The sequence below is a fragment of the Myxocyprinus asiaticus genome, chromosome 11 (genome assembly GCF_019703515.2).
Source record: "Myxocyprinus asiaticus isolate MX2 ecotype Aquarium Trade chromosome 11, UBuf_Myxa_2, whole genome shotgun sequence".
NCBI lineage: Eukaryota > Metazoa > Chordata > Actinopteri > Cypriniformes > Catostomidae > Myxocyprinus > Myxocyprinus asiaticus.
Window position 1 is genome coordinate 30,712,974 of NC_059354.1, and position 22,408 is coordinate 30,735,381.

Genomic DNA, 22,408 nt, shown 5'->3' on the forward strand with positions numbered 1-22,408 from the left:
CTTTCTGGTTGTCAAGCATTAGTGGAACATGTTTATAGTTAATGTGATGAACTACACCTGTGGTTACCCTGTAAGAGTGCCTGTTAGGATAATCGACTTCATACATGCAGTAAAAATGGCCAGTTGGTTTAGTTTTGCTACTTTTAGCCAGCTTTATGTCATCTATGATAATGTACTTCTTAACGTTGACTAAATTAACTTTCAACAAATAAATGTATTTAAAATTTGCAATCTCTCTCTTCCGGCTAAAAAGACCAAGGAAAATTCATGACGTCACAAAGTGGCTAAGAAACTTTGTCTAATCAAATGCTCTCTAGAACAAGAATGCACACTCCCAATATATCTGTTAAGCGCTCCTCTCTGTGTCCAAACCGCCACTGATGATGCCTTCGCAGGGCATTTCCAAGGGAGCACAATCCATGGTCTAGGGTCATTCCAAACCGAATTTCCACTAAGAATGATTTAAAAAGTGAGTCCTGAATGACCGTTATGACCTTTCAGCCCTCTTAAGCTCTCACAGTGCAGAATAATTGTCTATGAAGGGAATATGGCATAGGGATGATCACTTCTGAATGGAACACAGGAGTTTTGTGTTTCAAAATATTGATATATTGTGATATTTTACTTGCTTGTTTCTCATTCATCTACATTGGAGTTTCACAGTGTTTCCAGCCTTTTTGTTCTCCCTGTCCATCATAAAATATTATTTATAAATACCATAAGTATTAAAAGATTGATATGAATTTTATTAATTATAACTTTGACGGTTAGATCCAAAGCATGTCTTAGTCCTCGTAAACAAAGACTGTGATACACTGTGTTTGTTTGTGGCCTGGTTATGTAGCAACGTGATCAGATACATCATCATTCGGTGAAGTCAGTGGAAAAGTGGGCCAGTATTGAGATCGGAAAAAAAGTGGGCCAGTATTATCAGTTTTCCCTGCTGAATTCCGGCTCTGGCATGAGAAGAAGACCCATTTCGGTCTGTGGGAAAGGTGTATGTGTGGCTTTGCCGCGCTACAATATAAATTAAACGTATAGACCTTATTCACACTAGCACCATCTTTGATTTTTAATTGGAATGACAATGAGGCTGTGAGGGATAGACTTGCCATCTCTTCAATGGCACGAACGGTATAAAGCTGTATAAAGCTCCTAGATCACATCTGATTTTCCACAACTCATGTTGTCTGGAGTTCTTTGTATATTGAATGTTTTTGGACAGATATTTTATCAATGTTTAGTCCACGGCACAATCCAAAAACACTTTAAACTGCAGTACAGCCCATTGAAAAGCTGGTAAGTCTATCCCTCACAGCCTCATTGTCATTCTCATTAAAAATCAAAGATGGTGCTAGCGTAAATCGGTCTATTGGCTATTTTTTAAAAGGGACAAGCCGTTTGACATGTCACGCCACAACTTCCTGTTTCAGTGGGAAATACGTCAACACACCAAAGAAATCTGCGCTTGTCAAGGCACTTCATGGAGACATTTCAAGTGTCCAAATACTTTCTGGGGCCACTGTCTAAGTGTCTTTGTCTTGCAGCTTTGCAGGTGGCCCAAGTGTGGACGAGGGCAACAAGAAGAAAGACGTTCTCAACATCTTCTCTGTGGCTTCTGGACATTTGTATGAACACTTCCTTAGCTAGGACACCCACGTGTATGAACTCGCACTGATACGGAGCTATGTCAGCATTTGTTTGTCATCCTCATGTGTCTTCTGCTCCCCTTTTTTCCTGTTATAGAATAATGATGCTTTCTGTACTTCAGTACACTGCTACCCCTGTCAAGTTCTGGTTCCTCAAAAAATTTCCTCTCCCTCTCATTCAAGGTAAGACTATTTCCAGCCCTACATGCATCCACGTGTCGCTCACTGACTGTCTAATGCAGGTTGCTTGCAAAAATGGCAAAAGCTGGCTGAAATTACCAGTTTCAATCTGTGGTGTGTTTCCCAAAAGCATAGTTAGACAACTATGGTTGCAATTTTAATCAATACCAACATAGTTCAACGATTTGGTGCTCCCGAAACCATAGTTCCAACAAACATTCGCAAACAGCAACACAAAGTTGTGTGGTTGGAACTACAGCTCTTTAGCTGTGGTTAGAAGCATAGTTTCTTGTTGGTTTGCTATGTGGACATCATTTGACTTCGCTGAGACTTCTATACCTTTCATCCCATATGTATCTTTTATTCTGTCAACACTTTGACCATGTTTACATGCATTTAGGAAAACGACTTATTACGGGGGTTTGCAAAAAGTGTCATTCTTAAACATCACCTAAACACGAATGTAGCCATTAAAGAGATTAAAGGCTGTTAAGAGAAAGCGCTTTATCACACAAAAAAAAAAATGGGGGGGGGAAAGGAAGTTATGCTTAAATTGATTTTAATGGATGCACTAGTATAGTGTGTGTTCCTCTACAATTTAGTTCTTTATGTTTGTGAATGTGTGAAGGACACAACTGCTCACATGGCAAAGGTGTATGGTTTCGAGTATGAACTGGTCCAGTATAAGGCGCCCCGCTGGCTTCACCAGCAGACAGAAAAGCAGCACATCATCTGGGGTTACAAGAGCCTCTTCCTGGATGTTCTCTTTCCCCTGGCTGTGGACAAGATCATCTTTGTTGATGCTGATCAGGTGACGTTAGACATGAGAAAATCAATAGTGGCTGTGTTTGGAATGGAATACATTGTTGTCATCATTTCATCACCATGTTTATTTCAGTAAGTGGCATTAAAGTCCTTTCCAGGTAAGCCAAGTCACTTGGTGACCATGCTCATAATGCTCTGTGTAGCTATTTTCTATGGATACAAGTACAGCTCTCATCTACTTGAATTGGGAAAGACCAAAATCTCCAAAATGGTTGGTCAAGATTACTGTCAAATAACATCAGCAATTCAGCAATAAAATCTGACAACACTGGTATCATAAATCGTGCTGCTTTAATTGTGTTAAAATGTCTTGCTCTTGGCAGTCTGATTAAAATTTTGGCTAATAGTAGTAATATTATAGTAGTATGCCATTCCAAACATGTGGAAGTGTCACTTTAAAACTAAATAAGCTGTCAGAAATGTTGAAACATTTACTGGGTTTTCACCAATTCTTTGAACTTTTCTAATTGCAAAACATAAACCTGAATGCTTTTTATTTAGATTGTCAGGACAGATTTGAAGGAGCTGAGAGATCTTGATCTAGGGGGGGCCCCCTACAGGTATACTCCATTCTGCAACAGCCGAAGAGAAATGGAAGGCTACCGTTTTTGAAAAACTGGTTACTGGGCCTCTCATCTTGGACACAGTAGATACCACATCAGGTTTATCACTTTATTCTGAAAACACAGAATATCTGTTTTTTTTTTTTCAAAATGGTAACCAAAAAATAAATTCTAGATTGCTGTAACATTTCATTGGCGAAATCTACACTAACGTTCAAAGGTTTGGGGTCGCTTGCCTGAAAAGTTTCTCATGATCTTAAAAACCTTTTGATCTCAAGGCGTATGCTTAAATGTTTGAAATTAGTAGACCAAAAGTAATAATAGCCATATAATGTAGAAGAGTTGGTACTCCTCAGAACATGTAATATTTAATTCCTATTCTTTGTCATTTTTATATTAATGAGAAAAATGGTGTTGCTGACGTGATATTTGTAAAAGTGGGGAAAACCATCCAAAACACTCTAAACCTGCAGACTTTGACCTCTGAGACATCCATATGGCATCCATTAAGGCTGCATGATTGATTGAATTAAGAATAAAATTGTCATATGGCCTTGCACAATCACTAAACCGCAAAAAAAAAAGTCTCCAGAGCTTCAGTCAGCAATGTATCAATGCAGGCGCTCTCTAGCCACTATAGGTGCACACGTTGAGCATAGCAGCAATATTAGAAAATGTTTATCATATTACAGTACAGTTTAAATCATCTTATCGCATTTTGCCAGACAGAAAAAGACACATTTGATAGGTCCCGGTTTCCTTTTCTCCCCCTCCGTACAAAACAGCTGAATGTCAAACCATACTTTCCTTACATGCGCTTTGGGTGAGTAGTACGGGGCTGATGAACATTGTTGTCTTTTCCATGTTTCTTGTAGCTTCACAGTTGATTTAAGATGACAAGTCACTGCATGACTTGATGATGTTGTTTTGTGATGTGATGGTTAATCTCAGCTCTGAGACTATATTCGCATCTGGAGGTCATTTGAACAGAAGCATAACTACTTGAAAAGACTAGAACTACCTGTGCATGAAACAGTTTATACGCATGCGTTCCAGCCTATCAGAATCGAATATTCGAACAGACCATGGTATAAATATATAAACTCAGCAAAAAAATAAATGTCCCTTTTTCAGGACACTGTATTTTAAAGATAATTTTGAAAAAATCCAAATAACTTTACAGGTCTTTATTGTAAAGGGTTTAAACAATGTTTTCCATGCTTGTTCAATTAACCATAAACAATTAATGAACATGCACCTGTGGAACAGTCGTTGAGACACGTAGGCAATTAAGGTCACAGTTATAAAAACTTAGGACACTAAAGAGACCTTTCTACTGACTCTGAAAAACACCAAAAGAAAGATGCCAGGGTCCCTGCTCATCTGTGTGAACGTGCCTTAGGCATGCTGCATGGAGGCATGAGGACTGCAGATGTGGCCAGGGCAATAAATTGCAGTGTCTGTACTGTGAGACGGCTAAGACAGCGCTACAGGGAGACAGGAAGGACAGCTGATTGTCCTTGCAGTGGCAGACCACGTGTAACAACACCTGCACAGGATCGGTACATCGGAAAATCACACCTGCGGGACAGGTAGAGGATGGCAACAAAAACTGCCCAAGTTACACCAGGAACGCACAATCCCTCCATCAGTGCTCAGGCTGTCCACAGTAGGCTGAGAGAGGCTGGACTGAGGGCTTGTAGGCCTGTTGTAAGGTAGGTCCTTACCAGACATCACCGGCAACAACGTCGCCTATTGGCACAAACCCACCTTCACTGGACCAGACAGGACTGGCAAAAAGTGCTCTTCACTGATGAGTCACGGTTTTGTCTCACCAGGGGTGATGGTCGGACTCTCGTTTATCGTCGTAGGAATGAGCGTTACACCGAGACCTGTACCCTGGAGCGGGATCAAATTTTGAGATGTAGGGTCCGTCATGGTCTGGGGCGGTGTGTCACAGCATCATCGGACTGAGCTTGTTGTCATTGCAGGCAGTTTCAACACTGTGCATTACAGGGAAGACATCCTCCTCCCTCATGTGGTACCCTTCCTGCAGGCTCATCCTGACATGACCCTCCATCATGACAATGCCATCAGCAATACTGCTCGTTCTGTGTGTGATTTCATGCAAGACAGGAATGTCAGTGTTCTGCCATGGCCAGCGAAGGGCCCGGATCTCAATCCCATTGAGCACGTCTGGGACCTGTTGGATCGGAGGGTGAGGCTAGGGCCATTCCCCCAGAAATGTCCGGGAACTTGCAAGGGCCTTGGTGGAAGAGTGGGGTAACGTCTCACAGCAAGAACTGGCAAATCTGGTGCAGTCCATGAGGAGGAGATGCACTGGTGTTAACTACTTAATGCAGCTGGTGGCCACACCAGATACTGACTGTTACTTTTGATTTTGACCCCCTCTTTGTTCAGGGACACATTATTCCATTTCTGTTAGTCACATGTCGGTGAAACTTGTTCAGTTTATGTCTTAGTTGTTGAATCTTTTTATGTTCATACAAATATTTACACATTAAGTTTGCTGAAAATAAAAGCAGTTGAAAGTGAGAGGACCTTTCGTTTATAACCTAATCAAAAACAGTGATAATCAGCTTTTGATTTTTGTTTTTTTAAATCACAAATTGTCCATATTATCTAACAAATATCACTGAAATAGGTGTCCCGAGAAATCATATATATTTATATTTAATAATAATTTAAATTTTTATATTTATATCACTATACATTGTGTTATATTACCCTGTTATTAATAATAAAACAAAATAGACAATACTGCTCCATAGAATTTCAAATACAGCTGCTGAGGGAGTGACAATAGATTTGACATCTGACTGCTGTAATCCATCTCTCTGTATTTTTTCCTCTTTTGGAAAGTCATGGAAATGTAATAGTGGATGTTTTCTTTTGCTGTTGGAGCAAATGGGAAAGCAAAAATACAATTTACTACTATTTGTTCTGTATGGAATTTAGATATTTTATATCCTCAAGCAAAAACCCACAGTATGTATTCGTTACAGATTAGCTTATTATTTCAGCAAGAATGACAAATTCATGTCTTATTGTTACAATTTCACAAAAGAATGCCCTCAAACCATAATAAAGTGATGATATCTGGTTAAAATGCCTGCAGTCTGATCACATCAGGATTACTTCATTCCCACTATGGCTAATGCACATACACAGAAGGACAAAAATAGTAGTCTCATTTACACCCTCTCCTTCCCTGCCGGCTGCTGCCGGGAGGTGGAGAGGGAAATGTCTCATTAGAGACAGCAGTCAGAGAAATGGTTGTGAGGGCTGTTACTAAGCAGACGGAACACGGGCTCAAAACATGGACTCAGGTTCTGTTGAAAACTGATTATGTCATTCCATCAAACACTCTCGCCTCAATTATACGTGTACCAGGTTAAGCATGAAATGCTTTTACTCCTGTGGGACATGGGTTTATTTTACTCAGACTTACAGTTGGTAAGTCTAGGGCTTTTGTTCTTTTTTTTACTTTTTCCCTTATATTTCAAAGACTACTACAAAATTCTGCCATCTTTTGCTATAAGATATATAGCAAACCATATCCGTATATGTATGTATGTATGTGTATGTAGAGAGAGAGCAAAAGTTTGCATCTCAAGATGTGTATTGTTTAAGAAAAAAAAAAAAAAAGAAAGAAAAGTAAACAGGACATTTAATAATGTCATTAAAATGGCATTTTGTTTAAAAGGAATATTCCAGGTCCAATACAAGTTAAGCTCAGTCAACAGCATTTGTGGCATAATGTTAATTACCACAAAAATGTATTTAGACTCGTTCCTCCTTTCCTTAAAAAAAAAAAAAAAGCAAAAATCTGAATGACTGAGGAACTTACAATGGAAGTGAATGGGGCCAATTTTTGAATGTTAAAATACTCAGTTTCAAATATATAGCCACAAGACATAAACAAGATGTGTGTAAACATGATTTACAATGTGATAAAATCACTTACCTTTTCTGTGTAAAGTTATAGCCAATTTTACAACTTCATTACCATGAAGATGTAATTTCAAAAAATCCTAAAATGACTGTAAAAATGACAATTTAAACAACTTTACAGCTCAAATAATACACAAGTTTTAACAGAAGAATTAATGCAAGTGCTTTTATAAAATTATAAGATTTTCTGTTTAAACCCTCCAAAAATTGGCCACAGTCACTTTTGTTGTCTCCATTCACTTCCATTGTAAGTGCCTCACTGTAACCTCAGATTTTTTTTTTTTTTTTTTTTTAAAGAAAAGGAGGAACAAGTCGAAATAAATGTTTGTTGTAATCAAAATTATGCCACAAATGCTGTCACTATCACAAATAATTCAGTCATTGATCATCGAAGAAGCAATTCACCACATTAAGAATCAAGGGGATGTTTACTTTTAAACAGGACTATTATTTTGTCTTGTGGAATGTATCTGTAGATATATATAAGTGCTCATGGGAAAGTTGTGTCTTTAGCTGTTTTTTTTAAGACAGAGAGGCAGTCTGCTTCACGGATGATGTTGGTAAGGTTGTTCCACCATCAAGGTACAGTGAATTCGAAAGTCCATGAAAGTGATTAGGTTCCTCTTTGTGTTGGTACCACAAGGCCCGCTCATTTGCAGACCACAGCCTTTTGATGGAAACGTAGCTCTGCAGGAATGGTTTTAGGTAAGCTGGCACAGACCTAGTGAATGTTCTGTATGCCAGCATCAGAGCCTTGAACTTGATATGTGCAGCAACTAGAAGCCAGTGTAGAGAGACAAGGAGGGGTGTAACATGCGCTTTCTTGGGTTAGTTGAAGACCAGACATGCTACAGTATTCTGGATCATTTGCAGTTGCTTAATTGTGCATGCAGAAAGGCCTGCTAAAAAAAGCATTACAGTAGTCCAGTCTAGATATGGCAAGAGACTGAATGAGGAGTTGTGTGGCATGTTCAGAGAGGAAGGGGCTTATCTTCCTGATGTTGTAGAGTGCAAATCTACATGATCGGGCTGTTTTTTAGATATGGTCGGTGAAGTTAAGCTGGTCATTGATGGTTACCCCTAAGTTTCTTATCATTTTGGATAATATTTAATTTAATCTTATTTAATTGATTGATTGATTTCAGCATGGTCTTGCCACAAAAATATAGCCTATATGGTGCTGATATGGTATTAACAATATAAATGCAAAAATTATACAAGTTGGAATGTTATTACCCATATTATGAAATTGCAACACTTGAAAAAGAAATTATACAAACCCATGGGATTATCAAGAAAGAGTACACATTTTGTGAATATATCGAGACTAGTCATAATAGCACATCATAAGAGTAGTCATTTCTCAAACATGATGTCACTGTTCCAAGCTTTTTGTGATAGCAGCACAAAGTTTTTATGTTGTCAAAATGTGCTTTGTGTCTCAGACGTCATTAGTGTTCATTTCAAACTCTATTTTAGATTAGTTTCTGAACATCTGTATTTTAACAGGTACTCGACATGATGAACTTTAGCACTTTTGTGCTCACGGTAGCAGAGAGGAAAGTGGCGTTTGTGCCTAATCTTCCTGTGAAGCTTGAAAGCAATCATACAAAGATATTATCCAAAAGGAACACCAAGAAGTAGGCCTTCTGTTTACACTACAGCTTGGGGAACACTGAGGAATTACACACAAAGAAATGTTTTTAAAGGACTTCATGTCATTTTTTTTAATGAAGGTTCAGTTTCAGCCCTTTCTAACTTTGGTAGAAACTATGCTGTATACATTTCAGGTTTTTTGTTTTGTTTTTTTAAATAATTGTTGACTGAAAGGTAAAGAAATTACAGTGTTATATGCTGTTTTTGGTCAGTTTACGGACTTACAATGGCACTGGTTTATATATACAGTATTGTATTTATAATGAAAAAACATTGTGCACATTCCTCCATAGAATTCTGAGAGGGATAAACTCATTTGTGGCATACTGGATTTCACCCATTAGTGTTCAAAATGTAATAATTCAAGTAAATGTTAACTTCAAATATCTCAGACTTAAAAATGTGTTTTACCTTAGCTTTTCGATGGGTGAGCAGTAGTCACATTTATGTCTAAAATCTTTGGAGTGCAAGTATGGTTAATTTGATCATTCTAAATGTCTCTCTGCTGTTCTCTAGAGATTGTAGTGTGTGATTTGGATGCAAAGATGGATGCTCTGTAAAAACAGACAAGAATTCCTTTTCATTTAAATAAGCACTCATATCTCTTTATTTCTGTATTTACAGCACTATTTGATTCATAGAAAAATAGTGCCGTTTTCTATGTACATATTATTCTTGGGAATAAAAATGTCAACATGTGCACCGACGTTGCTTGGCAATTAAGCTTGCGCTCTGACTTGTAAGATCCTTGAAAGAAGAGGAGCTGCTTCAAATAACGAAAAATCTGCAATGGAAAACAGTTATCAAGTAGGATCACTTGCCCACTGAACAGCATGGGATGCATGTTTCAAGCCACTTTTTATGCCAGAACAGTGCCTGTGGGCAGAGTCAACTGGTTCCAGTTCCTCTTGGCTGACTCCAGCACACATTCAGGTCAGGCCCCCCACCAAATTCTTTCAGCTGAGCCTTAGTTGAAACCGAATTTGAAATTAAAAGGTCCAGAACCAAAAGGATTAAATCCATGGAAGTTCTCCCAGCCCCCGTGGAAGTGCTGATGATGTCCTCTACCCTGCTGACTCTCAGGATCCATGGGGTCCTCACCCTGGTCAAACTTACTCCTCATTTCTGCAGTGGCACAGAAGAACATGACTGCATCAAAGCACTGAATAAGAAACACCATGTGTAAGTAACTAAAAACAAAAATAAAATAAAATAAAATAAAATAGTATGACCCCTATCAGAGCCCTTCTAGCAAGGGAAGCCTACAAGCTTTGCATAACAGCATAACGCAGCTGTTTCATAGACATTCTATGGCGGTACACTGGCAAGGAGACAAGGCTGGGGTTTTTTTTTTTTTTTTTTTATGTCTGTGGAGGAGATCCTCGAGTATGCTGAATAAACAGCTTTTGTGAGGACATTTAATGAATTGACTGCCTATCCCATCATAGGTCACAAGAGCTAACCAAACTTATCGAAACATTAAAAGCCACAACGTTTATTAGATCCATTTCCAACTAAGCTCTTAAAAGATATATTCCCTGTAATCTCAGAACCTCTTCTTAACATTATTAACTCATTATCCTTAGGACATGTCCCAAGAAACTTTAAAATGGCAGTTATCAAACCATTTATTAAGAAGCCACAGCTTGATCCTGGAGAATTGGCTAATTATAGACCGATTTCAAATCTCCCGTTTATGTCGAAAATACCAGAAAATGTAGTGTCCTCCCAACTATGTTCATTTCTAGAAATAAATAGTATATATGAACAATTTCAGTCTGGATTTAGGTCCTATCACAGTACAGAGACTGCACTTAGAGTTACAAATGGCTCTTATCATCTGATCGCGGCTGCATTTCTCTTCTAGTGCTTTTAGATCTTAGTACTGCTTTCAACACCATAGATCATGACATTCTCTTGAATAGGCTTGAGAATTATGTTGGCATTTGTGGACTTGCATTAGCATGGTTTAGGTCCTATTTAGCAGACAGCTACCACTTTGTGTAAATGAGGAATTTTCAAATCAAACAAAAGTTATGTATGGAGTGCCACAGGGATCAGTTTTAGGGCCTCTGATTTTCTCCTTAAATATGCTTCCCCTGGGAGATATTATCAGGAATCATGGAATAGTTTCCACTTTTATGCAAACAATACCCAACTTTATATTTCTTCGAAACCTAACGAAATTTCACAATTCTCCAAATTAGCAGAGTGTATCAATGAAATCAAAGATTGGATGGCCGGAAATTTCCTTCTACTCAATTCCGACAAAACAGAGGTACTAATTATTGGACCAAAAAACCTCTAAAAATATAAAGCTAAAATATATTTTTACTCTCGATGGATATACTGTTACATCATCTTCTACAGGACCTAAAGAACTTAGGTTATATTTGATACCAAGGTGTCCTTTGAAAATCTAATTTTCAATGTTTGTAGAACAGCATTCTTCCACCTCAGATTCATATCCCGAGGTTACCAGAGCTGGTCAGATCCAGCTACAGCCGGTGCCAACCAGACATCACTTCAGTTTATTACGATGGACTTAAGGGGATGAAGTGACGACAACTCCAACCATAAGACATGGGATGCTTCATATGCCACTGCCTGAACCTTGGACTTCGAATAGACCTCATGAAATGACCTGCGATGCACCTCACTGATCTCTGCCTGCATCACCTTGGTCTATTGATGGACTACACTCTTAAAATGGAATACATAGACTATCAATTAATTGCTAACAAAAGCCTTCATCGGCCAACTAACAAAAGACAATGCATCTACTGTATGTGAACTTATGCAATTAATCCAGAATGAACTTCAAAGACATTAGTAATCTTAGTTCATACAAAATCTTTGTTTAAACACTGGCCCTTAACACTTACTTAGTTTACTCATTTTCAACCATGACATGCACTGCACATAGAGAACTAATATTGGCATTATATTCAAGCTGTTTAGCCAGAGGGGAACTGGCCCCCACAGTGAGCCTGGTTTCTCTCAAGGTTATTTTTCTCCATTAACCAACATCTTATGGAGTTTTGTGTTCCTTGCCACAGTCGCATTCGGCTTGCTCACTGGGGGTTCTAAATACAATTATTATTTACTTATTTACTTTTATACACAATTTACAATCATATTTAATCAAACTACACAACGATGACTAAGACTTTACACAGGGTTTCTGTAGGTTTCAAGGAATGAAATTTAAGACTTTAAGGCCAAATAAAAGAAAAATGTAAGACCACTTTTGCAATAATAATAAAAAAAAATAAATAAAAAAATAATAATTCTTAAGCTAGTAAATACAAAACCACTGAGACTACTTGGATGTCTCTGGACATGTTTTTTATATTTTATTGTGCATTTGTGTTTTCTTTTTTTTAAATAAGTTAATACAACATTAAAACTCTAAATGAATTCATTAAGAATGCATGTAGCCTTTAGTATGTAGCCTATATTGTGACCCATCTCTAGTCATTTGCTTTCCAGCAAGATGTGACGCAATAGACCAATGCTTTGGCAATGTCACCGCTTATGTAAACACAGAAGTGGTGGCAAAAACCATGCATAAAAAGTAAACTTTTATCGGATTACGTTGTTGAAAAATTCCGAGGGCTCTAGTTGACTGCTGTAGCTTCAAGCCATCAACAGAGCTGACTTGACTGAGATCATTTCAACTCACAACTTTGCAGCAAAAATTTATAGTGAACATGATTACGTTATTTATTAACTCATTTTATTATAGTCATTGTATCGCTAAGAATATGTTTGTATTTATGATGGTTTTGTGTCATACTTTCGTTTAATCATCTAATCTGTCAAATCTAACAACAGTCAGTGGGCTTTCTGCCACCACTTACTGCGCATGCGCTGACATTTTTTTAAACAAGAGGATTGGTCTATAGACCTTATTCACAGTAGTGCCATGTTTGATTTTTAATGGGAATGGAAATGAAGCTGTGAGGGATAGACTTACCATCTCTTTAAATGGCATGCATAGTATAAATCTGTAAAAAGCTCCAATATCCCATCTGATTTTCCACAACTCATGTTGTCTGGAGATTTTTGTCTACTGAGTGCCCTTGAAATGAGATTTTTCCAATGTTTTGTCTGCAGAACGATCCAAAAACACTTTAAACTGCAGTACAGCCCATTGAAGAGACTGACAACGAGACTGTGAGGGATAGACGTACATTCTCGTAAAAAATTTAATATGGCGCTGCTGTGAATAAGGTCTAGCATTTTAAAGACTATCTTAACAGGTAGTTAAAGGGCAATTCATTTAAAAATTAAATTTCTGTCATCACTGGTCACCCTTGAGTCTGTATGAATTTTTCTCTGCCATGGAACAAAAAAGGAGATGTTAAGCAAAACGTTTAGTCTCAGTCACCATTCACGGTCACTGCATCTTGTTATTCATTCAATGTAAGTGAATGGTGACTGAAACTCCCTAATATCTCCTTTTGATATCCACTGAAATAAAGTCATACAGGTTTGCAACAGCATGAAGGTAAGTGATGACAATTTTAATTTTTGTGTGAAATCTCTCAAGTAAAAGTCAAAACTCGTCAGTTACCTTAAAAATGGCCGTTTAAAGTTGACAATATGTATTGAAAATATTGTGACAAGTAGGTATCAGTTTATCACTCTCCCCATTCATTTGTATGGTACCCGCAAATGGTGACTTAGTCATAACTTGCTAGTTGACCTTTACATTCTCTCCTATGGTAAAAACGCGAAAGTTGTTATCTCGTTATAGACTATATCTGCCAATATCACTATCAATATCCATTTTCATTTTCCCGTTCTTTTGTTTTTGCTGATTCACATTATTTGTGCATATCGCCACCTACTGGTCAGGGACGAGAATATATAGTAAGAAATTACTTAATTATTGATCCGTTTCTCACCTGCACCTATCATATCAGTTCTGAAGATACGTATTAAACCACTGTCTTATTCATTTTATGCTGCCTTTATGTACTTTTTGGAACTTAAAATTTTGGTACCCATTCACTTGCATTTTGAGGACCTAAAGATTCTAAAAATCTTTGTTTGTGTTCAGCAGAAGAAAGTCATACACATTTGGGATAGCATGAGGGTGAGAAAATGATGAGAGAACTTTAATTTTTGGGTGAACTATCCCTTTAACAACATATTCCAAGGTCTTGACCCAATACCAAAGTAACCACAGAACCTTTACAGAGCACACAAAGCTTTCCTGGTTTAAAACTAGCAGATACTGTATAGCATTTTAAATGAGACTTGGGTTAATACCTGGGTCAGTTAGAACTTCTTTGGCTTGAGCAATGTCTATGAACTTCTTCTCTGCCTTTTTCTTTTCCTCTGGATCCTGGAAATTGTCTGGATGCCACTGCTGTGCCAACTTCCTGTATGCTTTCAAGATCTCTTTCTTTTGGGCAGTTCTGCAACCACATCATTAATTAAGAGTGTTTTACTTAAGCCTCTGTATTGATGAACATTTAGCTGATAGAGTTTATAGTAAAATGTATTTTTTTTAGTAGTATTTCTTATCTAACCTCTTCACACCCAGAATCTTATAATAATCTCTCTTCTGGGACTGTTTAAGGAGGCGCTGTGCTCTCTCCAGTCCCTCTTTGATCTGTTGGTCATTCTCACTATGTTCTTTAGCACTCTCAAAGTCCTTGATGGCTGTTAAAGAGAACACAATTCTGTTATTCCTTTCAATCATTTAGAGAGCAATGTTTAGGAAACAGCTTCTAAATGGGCCAATTTGCTTCATACTTTGAATAGGGAAGTACAAAAGTAATTCTATAGATGAACATACACCAAGCTTAAAAATAAAATGACTACACTTTTCAAAAGGCTCACCAGGCCAGTGGGCTTCATCTGAATGTGTATGGGCAAATTGTAAGTTTTACAAGTTTTATTAAACTACCATTAGATTAATATACTCACACAGTAATCTGGTCAAAGCTGATAATATAGGCCAATTGTTTTTTAGTCAAGGCAATGATTTCTAGTATCCTTTCTAGATTTCTATATAAAAGTCTTAATTTGTGTCCAGCAGAAGACAGAATGTCATACACATCAGGGATGGCATGAGGGTGAGTAAATGCTGAAAGAATTTTCATTTTTGGGTAAACTATTGCTTTAAAAGGAATACCAAGATAAAAAAAAAGTTCCCCCTTTTACGAAACACAAACCAGAAACATACATTTGCTGGAAAGCAGTCATTATAAAATTCTGTTCACCTGAAAAACTTTAAACTGTGTATACAAGTAAAAATGTCTGTAATGTATGTAATGTCTATAGTAGCATTCAACTATAGTGGATTCACACATACCTTCTTCATATTGCTGATCTTGGAGGAAGGCCTCTGCTCTGTCTTTCAAAGCATTCACATTCTGAGCATCTGAGTTCAGAACTTCACTGCATACTGAGATGGCTTTGGTAGTTTGCTGGTCCTATGGAATAAGACCAAAACATATCCACTCCATTACAATGCAGTGTATGCTTTGGTAAACAGTGACACCTGGTGGTCAGGGAGCTTAGTCTTACCTTAGACAGACAGTGGCATATGCGCTCTTTGGCATCAAGTATGAACTGAGGAACATTTGGTTCAGTCTTCATAACAGACTCGTATTTACTAACTGCATCACTGTATCTGTGGATTTGGGATAACACAATCATTAATGTCCTTAAGATTTGATGAAGATATGATATGATATCATGATATGATATATATATATATATATATAATGTCTTATTGTGCATTTCTATATACACTACCAGTCAAACGTTTTGAAACACTTGACTGAAATGTTTCTTATGATCTTAAAAATCTTTTGATCTGAAGGCGTATGCTTAAATGTTTGAAATTAGTTTTGTAGACAAAAATATAATTGTACCACCATATTAATTTATTTCATTATAAAACAAAAAGTTTTTGAAATTGATGACTTGGACCAAATAATAAAAGCAGCCAATAAGTGCACAACATAGATGGGAACTCCTTCAATACTGTTTAAAAATCATCCCAGAGTGATATCTCAAGAAGTTGGTTGAGAAAATGTCAAGAGTACATGTCTGCAAATTCTAGGCAAAGGGTGACTACTTTGAAGATGCTAAAATATAACACAGTTTTGATTTATTTTGGATTTTGTTTAGTCACAACATAATTCACATAGTTCCATTTATGTTATTCCATAGTTTTGATGACTTTATTATTCTAAAATGTGAAGAAAAAAAATTATAAAGAATGAGTGTTTCAAAATTTTGATCGGTAGTGTATACTTATATTTCTAGTCGCTTTTTATTTTTATTATATTTTTTGGATTATCTCTGTCTTCTTTTTGTATTGTTTGTGCACTGGAAGTTTCTGTCACCAAGAAAAATTCCTTGTATGTGGAAGCATACTTGGCAATAAAGCTCATTCTGATTTTGAATTTTGGACAATTATTGTAATAATGTAACCTGACATATCCTCGTAACTTGTTGTTAGCTGGTAAATGAAAGGTTGTAGATTCAAAGGAAAGTAGTCCACATATAAAATATCACCATTGTGCCCTTTATTAAGATACCTCATATTTCTCTTAATTGTATTAATTAAAAGCATCTGCTAAATGACTAAATCAGCTTGATAAGTCAATTAGGCCAAAATTATATACATTTTGTATATTAGGTAGCTGAACCAACATCTATGTTTGTGGAAGGCAAGTCACATAACAGTATTGGGACAGACATACTTCTCTTGCTGGATCAGTTCTTCAGCAGCCTGGATCTGCTTGTTGAGCTTCTTAACTTGCTTGTAGTGGCTGAAGCACTGCTTATGATCAGGGTCCAGCTTTAGACACTCCCTCACCTCACTGCAGACAAAAACAAAAGCAGAACAAGAGGCTGGTTAGTTCTTACACTGTTAAACCTAGATCTAGCTGGGTTTTGAAGGCACTGTCCAAATTTAAGGTAAGTTAGGAACAGTATACTACCATACTAATACTATTTGTACTATTTTTCTGACTGATATATCAGTTTTACTGATTAACTGGTGCCGATACTTGCTTTTTGGATCTATCAGTTATCTGCAAAAATCTATGCCAATAGTTGGCAATGGTTTTTTTTTATTTTTTTTACACCATTTCCTCTGTTGCTGGTGCTGGAGGCGTCTACAGTTAGAACAATTTGGTTCTAGAGTATAACATCGGCCTCTAGAAGTGAAATAAAACAATCACTGACACCTCATGGGGATTTGCTGTATCTAAATCTTTCATCATTGGTAATATTCATCCATATTTCTATCCTCACATCAGTGCATATTTAGTTATTTTGATTAGATAAGCAAGTTTTCTAAATTGAAGCGAGGGCTTGCAAAGAAAAAAGCGATTTTCTGGAAACGTGCCCTGTAAGCACATGCATCATAACTCCAACTTCACATCTTATGAATAATAATAAAAAACCTTATTCCTGGTGAAATCTGGAAGCATTGTAATAGGGCCAGGTCTCCATAAAAAAATAAAAATTAAAAAAAAATTTAAAAAAAAAAGGATTTATGTGTGTTTCTGGCTTCTTTAAAGTTAAAAGTCCTACTTTTTGCACCAAATCTTCACTTACATTTTTCTGGTTATTTTTTTTTATTTTAGTTGAACAGTAAACTGCATCTGGGATTTTATTCATTTTGGACTCTTGTAGCCTCTAAGTCTGTGCCCTTCATAGTAAGGAAAGTATAAGACACATTTTTTTACATTCTCCAAATCGATTTTGACACTACTGGCCTTTCCCACCATCTTAGTTATCGCTATCTGTAGGGCTGGGTATTGATACAGATTTTCCTATTTGATTCGATTGCGATTCACAAGCTCTCGATTTAATTTCGATATATATGGGTATATATAATTTATAATGTCCCTTTTACTTACATATGAAAGCAATTCTCTCCCAGCTAATGTTGTTAATTATGCAGGGGACCTTCTAACTAGGTACATTGCAAAAATATAAATTTTACTAATTATATTAGCCTTTTCATCATTTGTCACATTTTGGCTTTTTAAAAATGAACAAATCCATGTATTCAATCAATAAGATATTATATTTCATAAATTATTTTTGTTACATGTTTATTTTATACTATTTACAATGATTTAATGAACACGTGCTAAAACTGGTACTGTCTCTTTAACAAAGCAGGCATTTCTGTAAAGAGCGTCTGTAAATGGCTCTCTCATCTGTGCTATGCATGATTAGAATTAAATGTTTCTTTATAGTTGTTTTTGATCAACAAATGACTGTAGAGAGCAGAAAGGGTATTAAAAGAGACATTATTCAATGACAAATTGGTTGCGTGGATCTCGTCTTTGGTCAACTTTTATCCTCATGCACTGAAAGCATCTCGCTGCTGAATACTTCACTAAAATACTAAACAAGTACTGGTGAGTTCAATGTAAACATTGTGTAGCAAGTTGACAAATATATACATTTTAGTCGCATGGTGCGAAATTTGGTTGCAAATGTTTAGTGACTTCCTCTCATTGTAGTGGAGGGTTGCACTTCGTAAAAGATCGATCTTGGATTTGATCGTTTAAAATAAAGAATGTGATGCATCAGAAAATCAATATTTTTACCCACCCCTAGCTATCGGTAAATTCCACTACCGGTCAAGTTCCATTCTGGATTCCACAATGCAATAAACTGCACTCGACCTACCATTTTTAGTGTGTTCAAAGAAACAGAAGCAATTCTATTTACTAAATGCAAAATAAACATATTTATTTCCAAGTTGAAAACTACAAGTCATGTGACAGGTATGTAGCATACTTCTGTCTGAAACATTTATCTTTGCATACTGCACACTGTTTCACGTACCATTTTTAAAATTATTTTCTTAAATATTAGGCAGTACATAGTGTCTATACTGCACAATATGCAATAAACAGTACACTACTGCATTACAAACATATCTTAAATCTTACTTGAGGGACATCTCATGGTCTCCCAGGTTGTAATAGATGGTGCTTAGCTTGTAGAAAGCCTGAGTGTTGTCGCTTCTTAGTTTTGAAGCAGCTTTAAGGTCACTGATGGCTTTGCCCATTTCACCCAACTGAATGAAACACTCAGCCCGCATCTCTCTGGAGTCCACATCCCAAACACATGTCTGAGAAGATGACAAGTAAATACAAAAGTTACTTGATAAGAGTGATCTATGGTAGTGTTGTAAACAATCCTTTATTATTGGCAATTATATGAAAGCATGATATTTGTATTGCTTTCAACTCCTTGCTATCTAGTTTCAAAAAGGCAAACTAACATGACATTTCTGAAAAAGAGTCTTCTCATAGAGCACAAACAATGCTTTGTGTATGCACGAAGACAAAAAAATAGATGGGTGGATAGCCTACAGTAAATACGCACCTCTAAGTTCCATACAAACATTTGTGCTGCTAAAGGAAGGGAGTTAATTCAGGTAAACTCACTTCAATGATGATGTCAAGGTGTGATGTGGCTGAGCCGTAGTCCTTGCGGTTGAAATCATTCTGAGCCTGAGCCACCAGTCTCTGAATTTCATCAGATTTCTTCAACTGGCTTTGAGCCTCCTGCTCTTCCCTGCTGCTTGGGGTTGATGTGAGCTGGATGGGAGTGGGAAAAAAAATATTAAAGATGCACTCTATTAAAATATTTTGTTTTTCATTATTTATTTTTTTACTGTATCATCCTTGAGGACAGATATTAACAATAGCTTTACCATAATTCAATATTGCCATTGATTTCAACTTTCTATTAGAGTAGAACGGTTCTGTATGCTCATTTACAGTGTGTAGATGAAATTAAGCCTTTGGGATATTAGACTGGTAATATGCCCCACTGATTGTCTCAACTGAGAATACTATGAAGAGGGAATACATAGACATTTGAGTGTTTAATAAGAACTAAGGCACTTTGGGAAGACTTAATTAGGGAGAAAATAAATATTGCCTTAATTAAAATGTTCATATGTGATCAAGAAAGCACTGTAATAATTGTTTATGCCGTCCGTGCTTTTACAAACCTGCACCAGATTTTGCAAATATTAATAAGGAATCGTTTTTAGCAATTATGTGGCAGTATAATACAAGTGTTACTCACCACTTTTTTGAAATCACTTTCTGCTTCATCAAGTTTGCCGTGTTTCAGCAGTAGGCTGCCTCTCTGAAGCCTCACCTTTGGATTAAGAAACAACAGGTTTTGATAAATCATATTGACTAACACATCAGTGTTCTCTGCGGAGCAGAACTCACCGATGTAAAGTCTGGTTTAAGTTCGATGACTTTGCTAAGGTCTGGTAGTGCAGATTTAGATTTTCCCATGGCTAGGTACACAGTTGCTCTTCTATAGTAAGCCATATAATTTTGGGGGTCTCCATCTGATTATGTAAAAAAAAAAAAAAAAAAAAAAAAAGGATAAATCTAGAAAAACAGTATACAACAAAGCTGCACTATGAGATCAATGCATGCAAAATTCCCACTACTCACCATATAACATTTATACTGACATGTACAAAAGCACATTTGTCCTACATACTGTAGATTTGGATGGTCCAAACTCACCAACAGCAGCATGGAAGTGGGACAGAGCATCAGCCATCTGTCCTGCGGCCAGAAGCTTCTTCCCCATCTCCAGATGAGTCTCAACACCACCATCCTTCCCACCAATAACTCCTGAAATTCATCGTGTGAAAAGCAAACGGAGTTTGACATCTAGAATGGACCACATAGAATGTCTCTAGAGTGCCCTAGAGTAGACTTGTTGGTATAATATAATATGCCTCCATCATTCATTCAAATACACTAGAGTGGAGTACATTTCACTCCAGTGCGGTATAGTAGAGTCAAGCAGACTAGACTGCACTACAGTACAGTAAATTATAGTACACTAGAGTAGACTAGTATAGAGTTAGTATGGTATAGTATGCCCCCATCTTTCAAAGTACACTAAAGTACTACAGTACAGTATACAAAAGTACACTAGAACAGAGTATACCAGAGTTAAAAACATTAAGTGGTATTCTTTTTAGAAATGCAAAAGTTAGAGCAGTTATATACAATATGCAACATACAATACATAACACATCAACACCACAATAACTTAGAGTTCAAAGACAGTTATTGATCATCATTATTATTGAGGTTTAAGGCATGCCTGACAGGTAAACAGATAAACTGGAAATTAACAGATGAGGACATCTAAACTGCTGTTATTTTTCATCCCTCACTGACTTCAATATCTTTAGTCACTTTCTCAAAATCATTTTCATGAGGACTAACATATAGTTTCTAGATAAAGTAAAACCCTCGTTAAAAGATTTAATTTAATTAACCAGCATCAGCACTTATCACTTACCTTCGTATCGAAAATCGATCAGGACCAGTAAATAGGGAACGTAATTTAGTAATTTGTGCGCTACTGGGTTTAGAGCAACCATGTTTTATATTCCTTTACTCAGTCAAATCCCTCATATATTGTATAAACTTGCTAAAAACACGCTTGGCATTTGCATGTCTGTAAGGAAAGCAGACATCGTACCCATTGGTCGTGGGCCCCTCTGATTGGCTGATATTTCTTCAAACCCCGCCTATCGCGCCGTGGTCAACTGAGGCCAGCCACGGCATCATTATTTTGATTCTGTCTGCGCATGCGGAGCAGTAAGCAAGCTCCTTGAAGCAGAGATGAATGTATTAGTGAATTAAAATAATTTTAACTTCTTGGTTTGCGTGTAATAAAAGTGATAGGTTTTTGTTCAGAAAGAATTTACCTTAAAAAAAGTAAATATTAGAAATTGTGCTGCCTAAAATTATGTCAGTGTGTTTTCACCAACACCCTAGACGTAAACACGCAAACTATGTTAGAAATTTAAACTTAAAGGAATGGTTCACCCAAAAATGAAAATTTGTCTCGTTTACTCATCCTCATGCCATCCCAGATGTGTATGACTTTCCTTCTTCTGCAGAACACAAAGATTTTTAGAAAAATATCTCAGCTCTGTAGGTCCAGTCAATGCAAGTGAATGGTGACCAGAATTTTTAAGCTCCAAAAAGCACATAAAGGCAGCATAAAAGTAATCCATACGACTGCGGTGGTTAAATCCATGTCTTCAGACACAATATAAAAGGATTGGGTGAGAAACAGATCAATATTTAAGTCCTTTTTTATATAATGTCCACTTTCAACAGCCCTCCTAAGTGCTATCAAAGTCCCTTTCAAGGCAAGTCAGTCCACTCGTTGGCCATCTTTGGAATGCCCCCGGGCAGGATGGGCAGCTATTTTTCTATGTAAACAAGCACCATACAAATACAGTTCTACTTGAATTGGGAAAGACCAAAATCCACAAAACAGTTAGTCAAGATTATGATTAAAGAACATATTTAAAATCAGCAATAAATCCTGAGAACACTGGTATCATAAATTGTGTTTCTTTAGCTCAGATCTGATTTTCTCAGTTTGTTTGGCTAAAGCGCATGCATATTCTTGAGTTGATTGACAGGCGATGTCTGTATCTAAAAGGTGATTGGCTTGTTTACTTGTAAGGCAGGACTTCCTTTGCTATAT

General features: G+C 36.8%; 2 protein-coding genes across 8 annotated transcripts in view; one reads left to right on the forward strand and one right to left on the reverse strand.

The window, feature by feature from the left end:
- The window catches only part of LOC127447807 (UDP-glucose:glycoprotein glucosyltransferase 1-like), a 36,093-nt gene extending 21,984 nt beyond the window's left edge, over positions 1–14,109 (forward strand). For 4 of the 6 annotated variants that reach the window (XM_051709868.1, XM_051709870.1, XM_051709872.1 and 1 more), the window contains 4 exons: positions 1,548–1,628; positions 1,747–1,832; positions 2,458–2,640; positions 3,156–6,758. The gene's annotated coding sequence lies outside the window, so the exon portion shown is untranslated. Of the gene's footprint in view, positions 1–1,547; positions 1,629–1,746; positions 1,833–2,457; positions 2,641–3,155; positions 6,759–8,701; positions 9,592–11,287 lie in introns of those variants that run through there. The other 2 variants (XM_051709873.1, XM_051709871.1) reach the window with 2 other exon arrangements.
- LOC127447805 (dnaJ homolog subfamily C member 3-like) lies at positions 9,434–21,392 on the reverse strand. 2 transcript variants are annotated; one of them, XM_051709865.1, is made up of 12 exons: positions 21,203–21,392; positions 20,410–20,520; positions 20,101–20,225; positions 19,949–20,023; positions 19,300–19,452; positions 18,799–18,980; positions 16,582–16,701; positions 15,395–15,500; positions 15,180–15,300; positions 14,392–14,524; positions 14,129–14,277; positions 9,434–9,973 (listed from the first exon to the last, which is right to left on the reverse strand). In XM_051709865.1, exons 1-12 carry the CDS (start codon positions 21,282–21,284, stop codon positions 9,816–9,818), a joined length of 1,515 nt encoding a protein of 504 aa, XP_051565825.1. In that variant the 5' UTR covers positions 21,285–21,392; the 3' UTR covers positions 9,434–9,815. The 2 variants fall into 2 exon arrangements, with proteins under 2 accessions (XP_051565825.1, XP_051565826.1); XM_051709866.1 differs by lacking the exon at positions 20,101–20,225 and having other exon boundaries at positions 9,438–9,973; positions 21,203–21,342.
- Between the last annotated feature and the right edge of the window lie 1,016 nt (positions 21,393–22,408).

Coding starts and splice junctions, on each gene's coding strand:
- LOC127447805 (XM_051709865.1), bottom strand. CDS start 21,284: ATGGTTGCTCTAAACCCAGTAGCGCACAAATTACTAAATTACGTTCCC. Junction 16,702..18,798: donor GACCATGAGATGTCCCTCAA/GTAAGATTTAAG, acceptor TTTTGTCTGCAG/TGAGGTGAGGGAGTGTCTAA. Junction 15,301..15,394: donor TATGCCACTGTCTGTCTAAG/GTAAGACTAAGC, acceptor CTTATTCCATAG/GACCAGCAAACTACCAAAGC.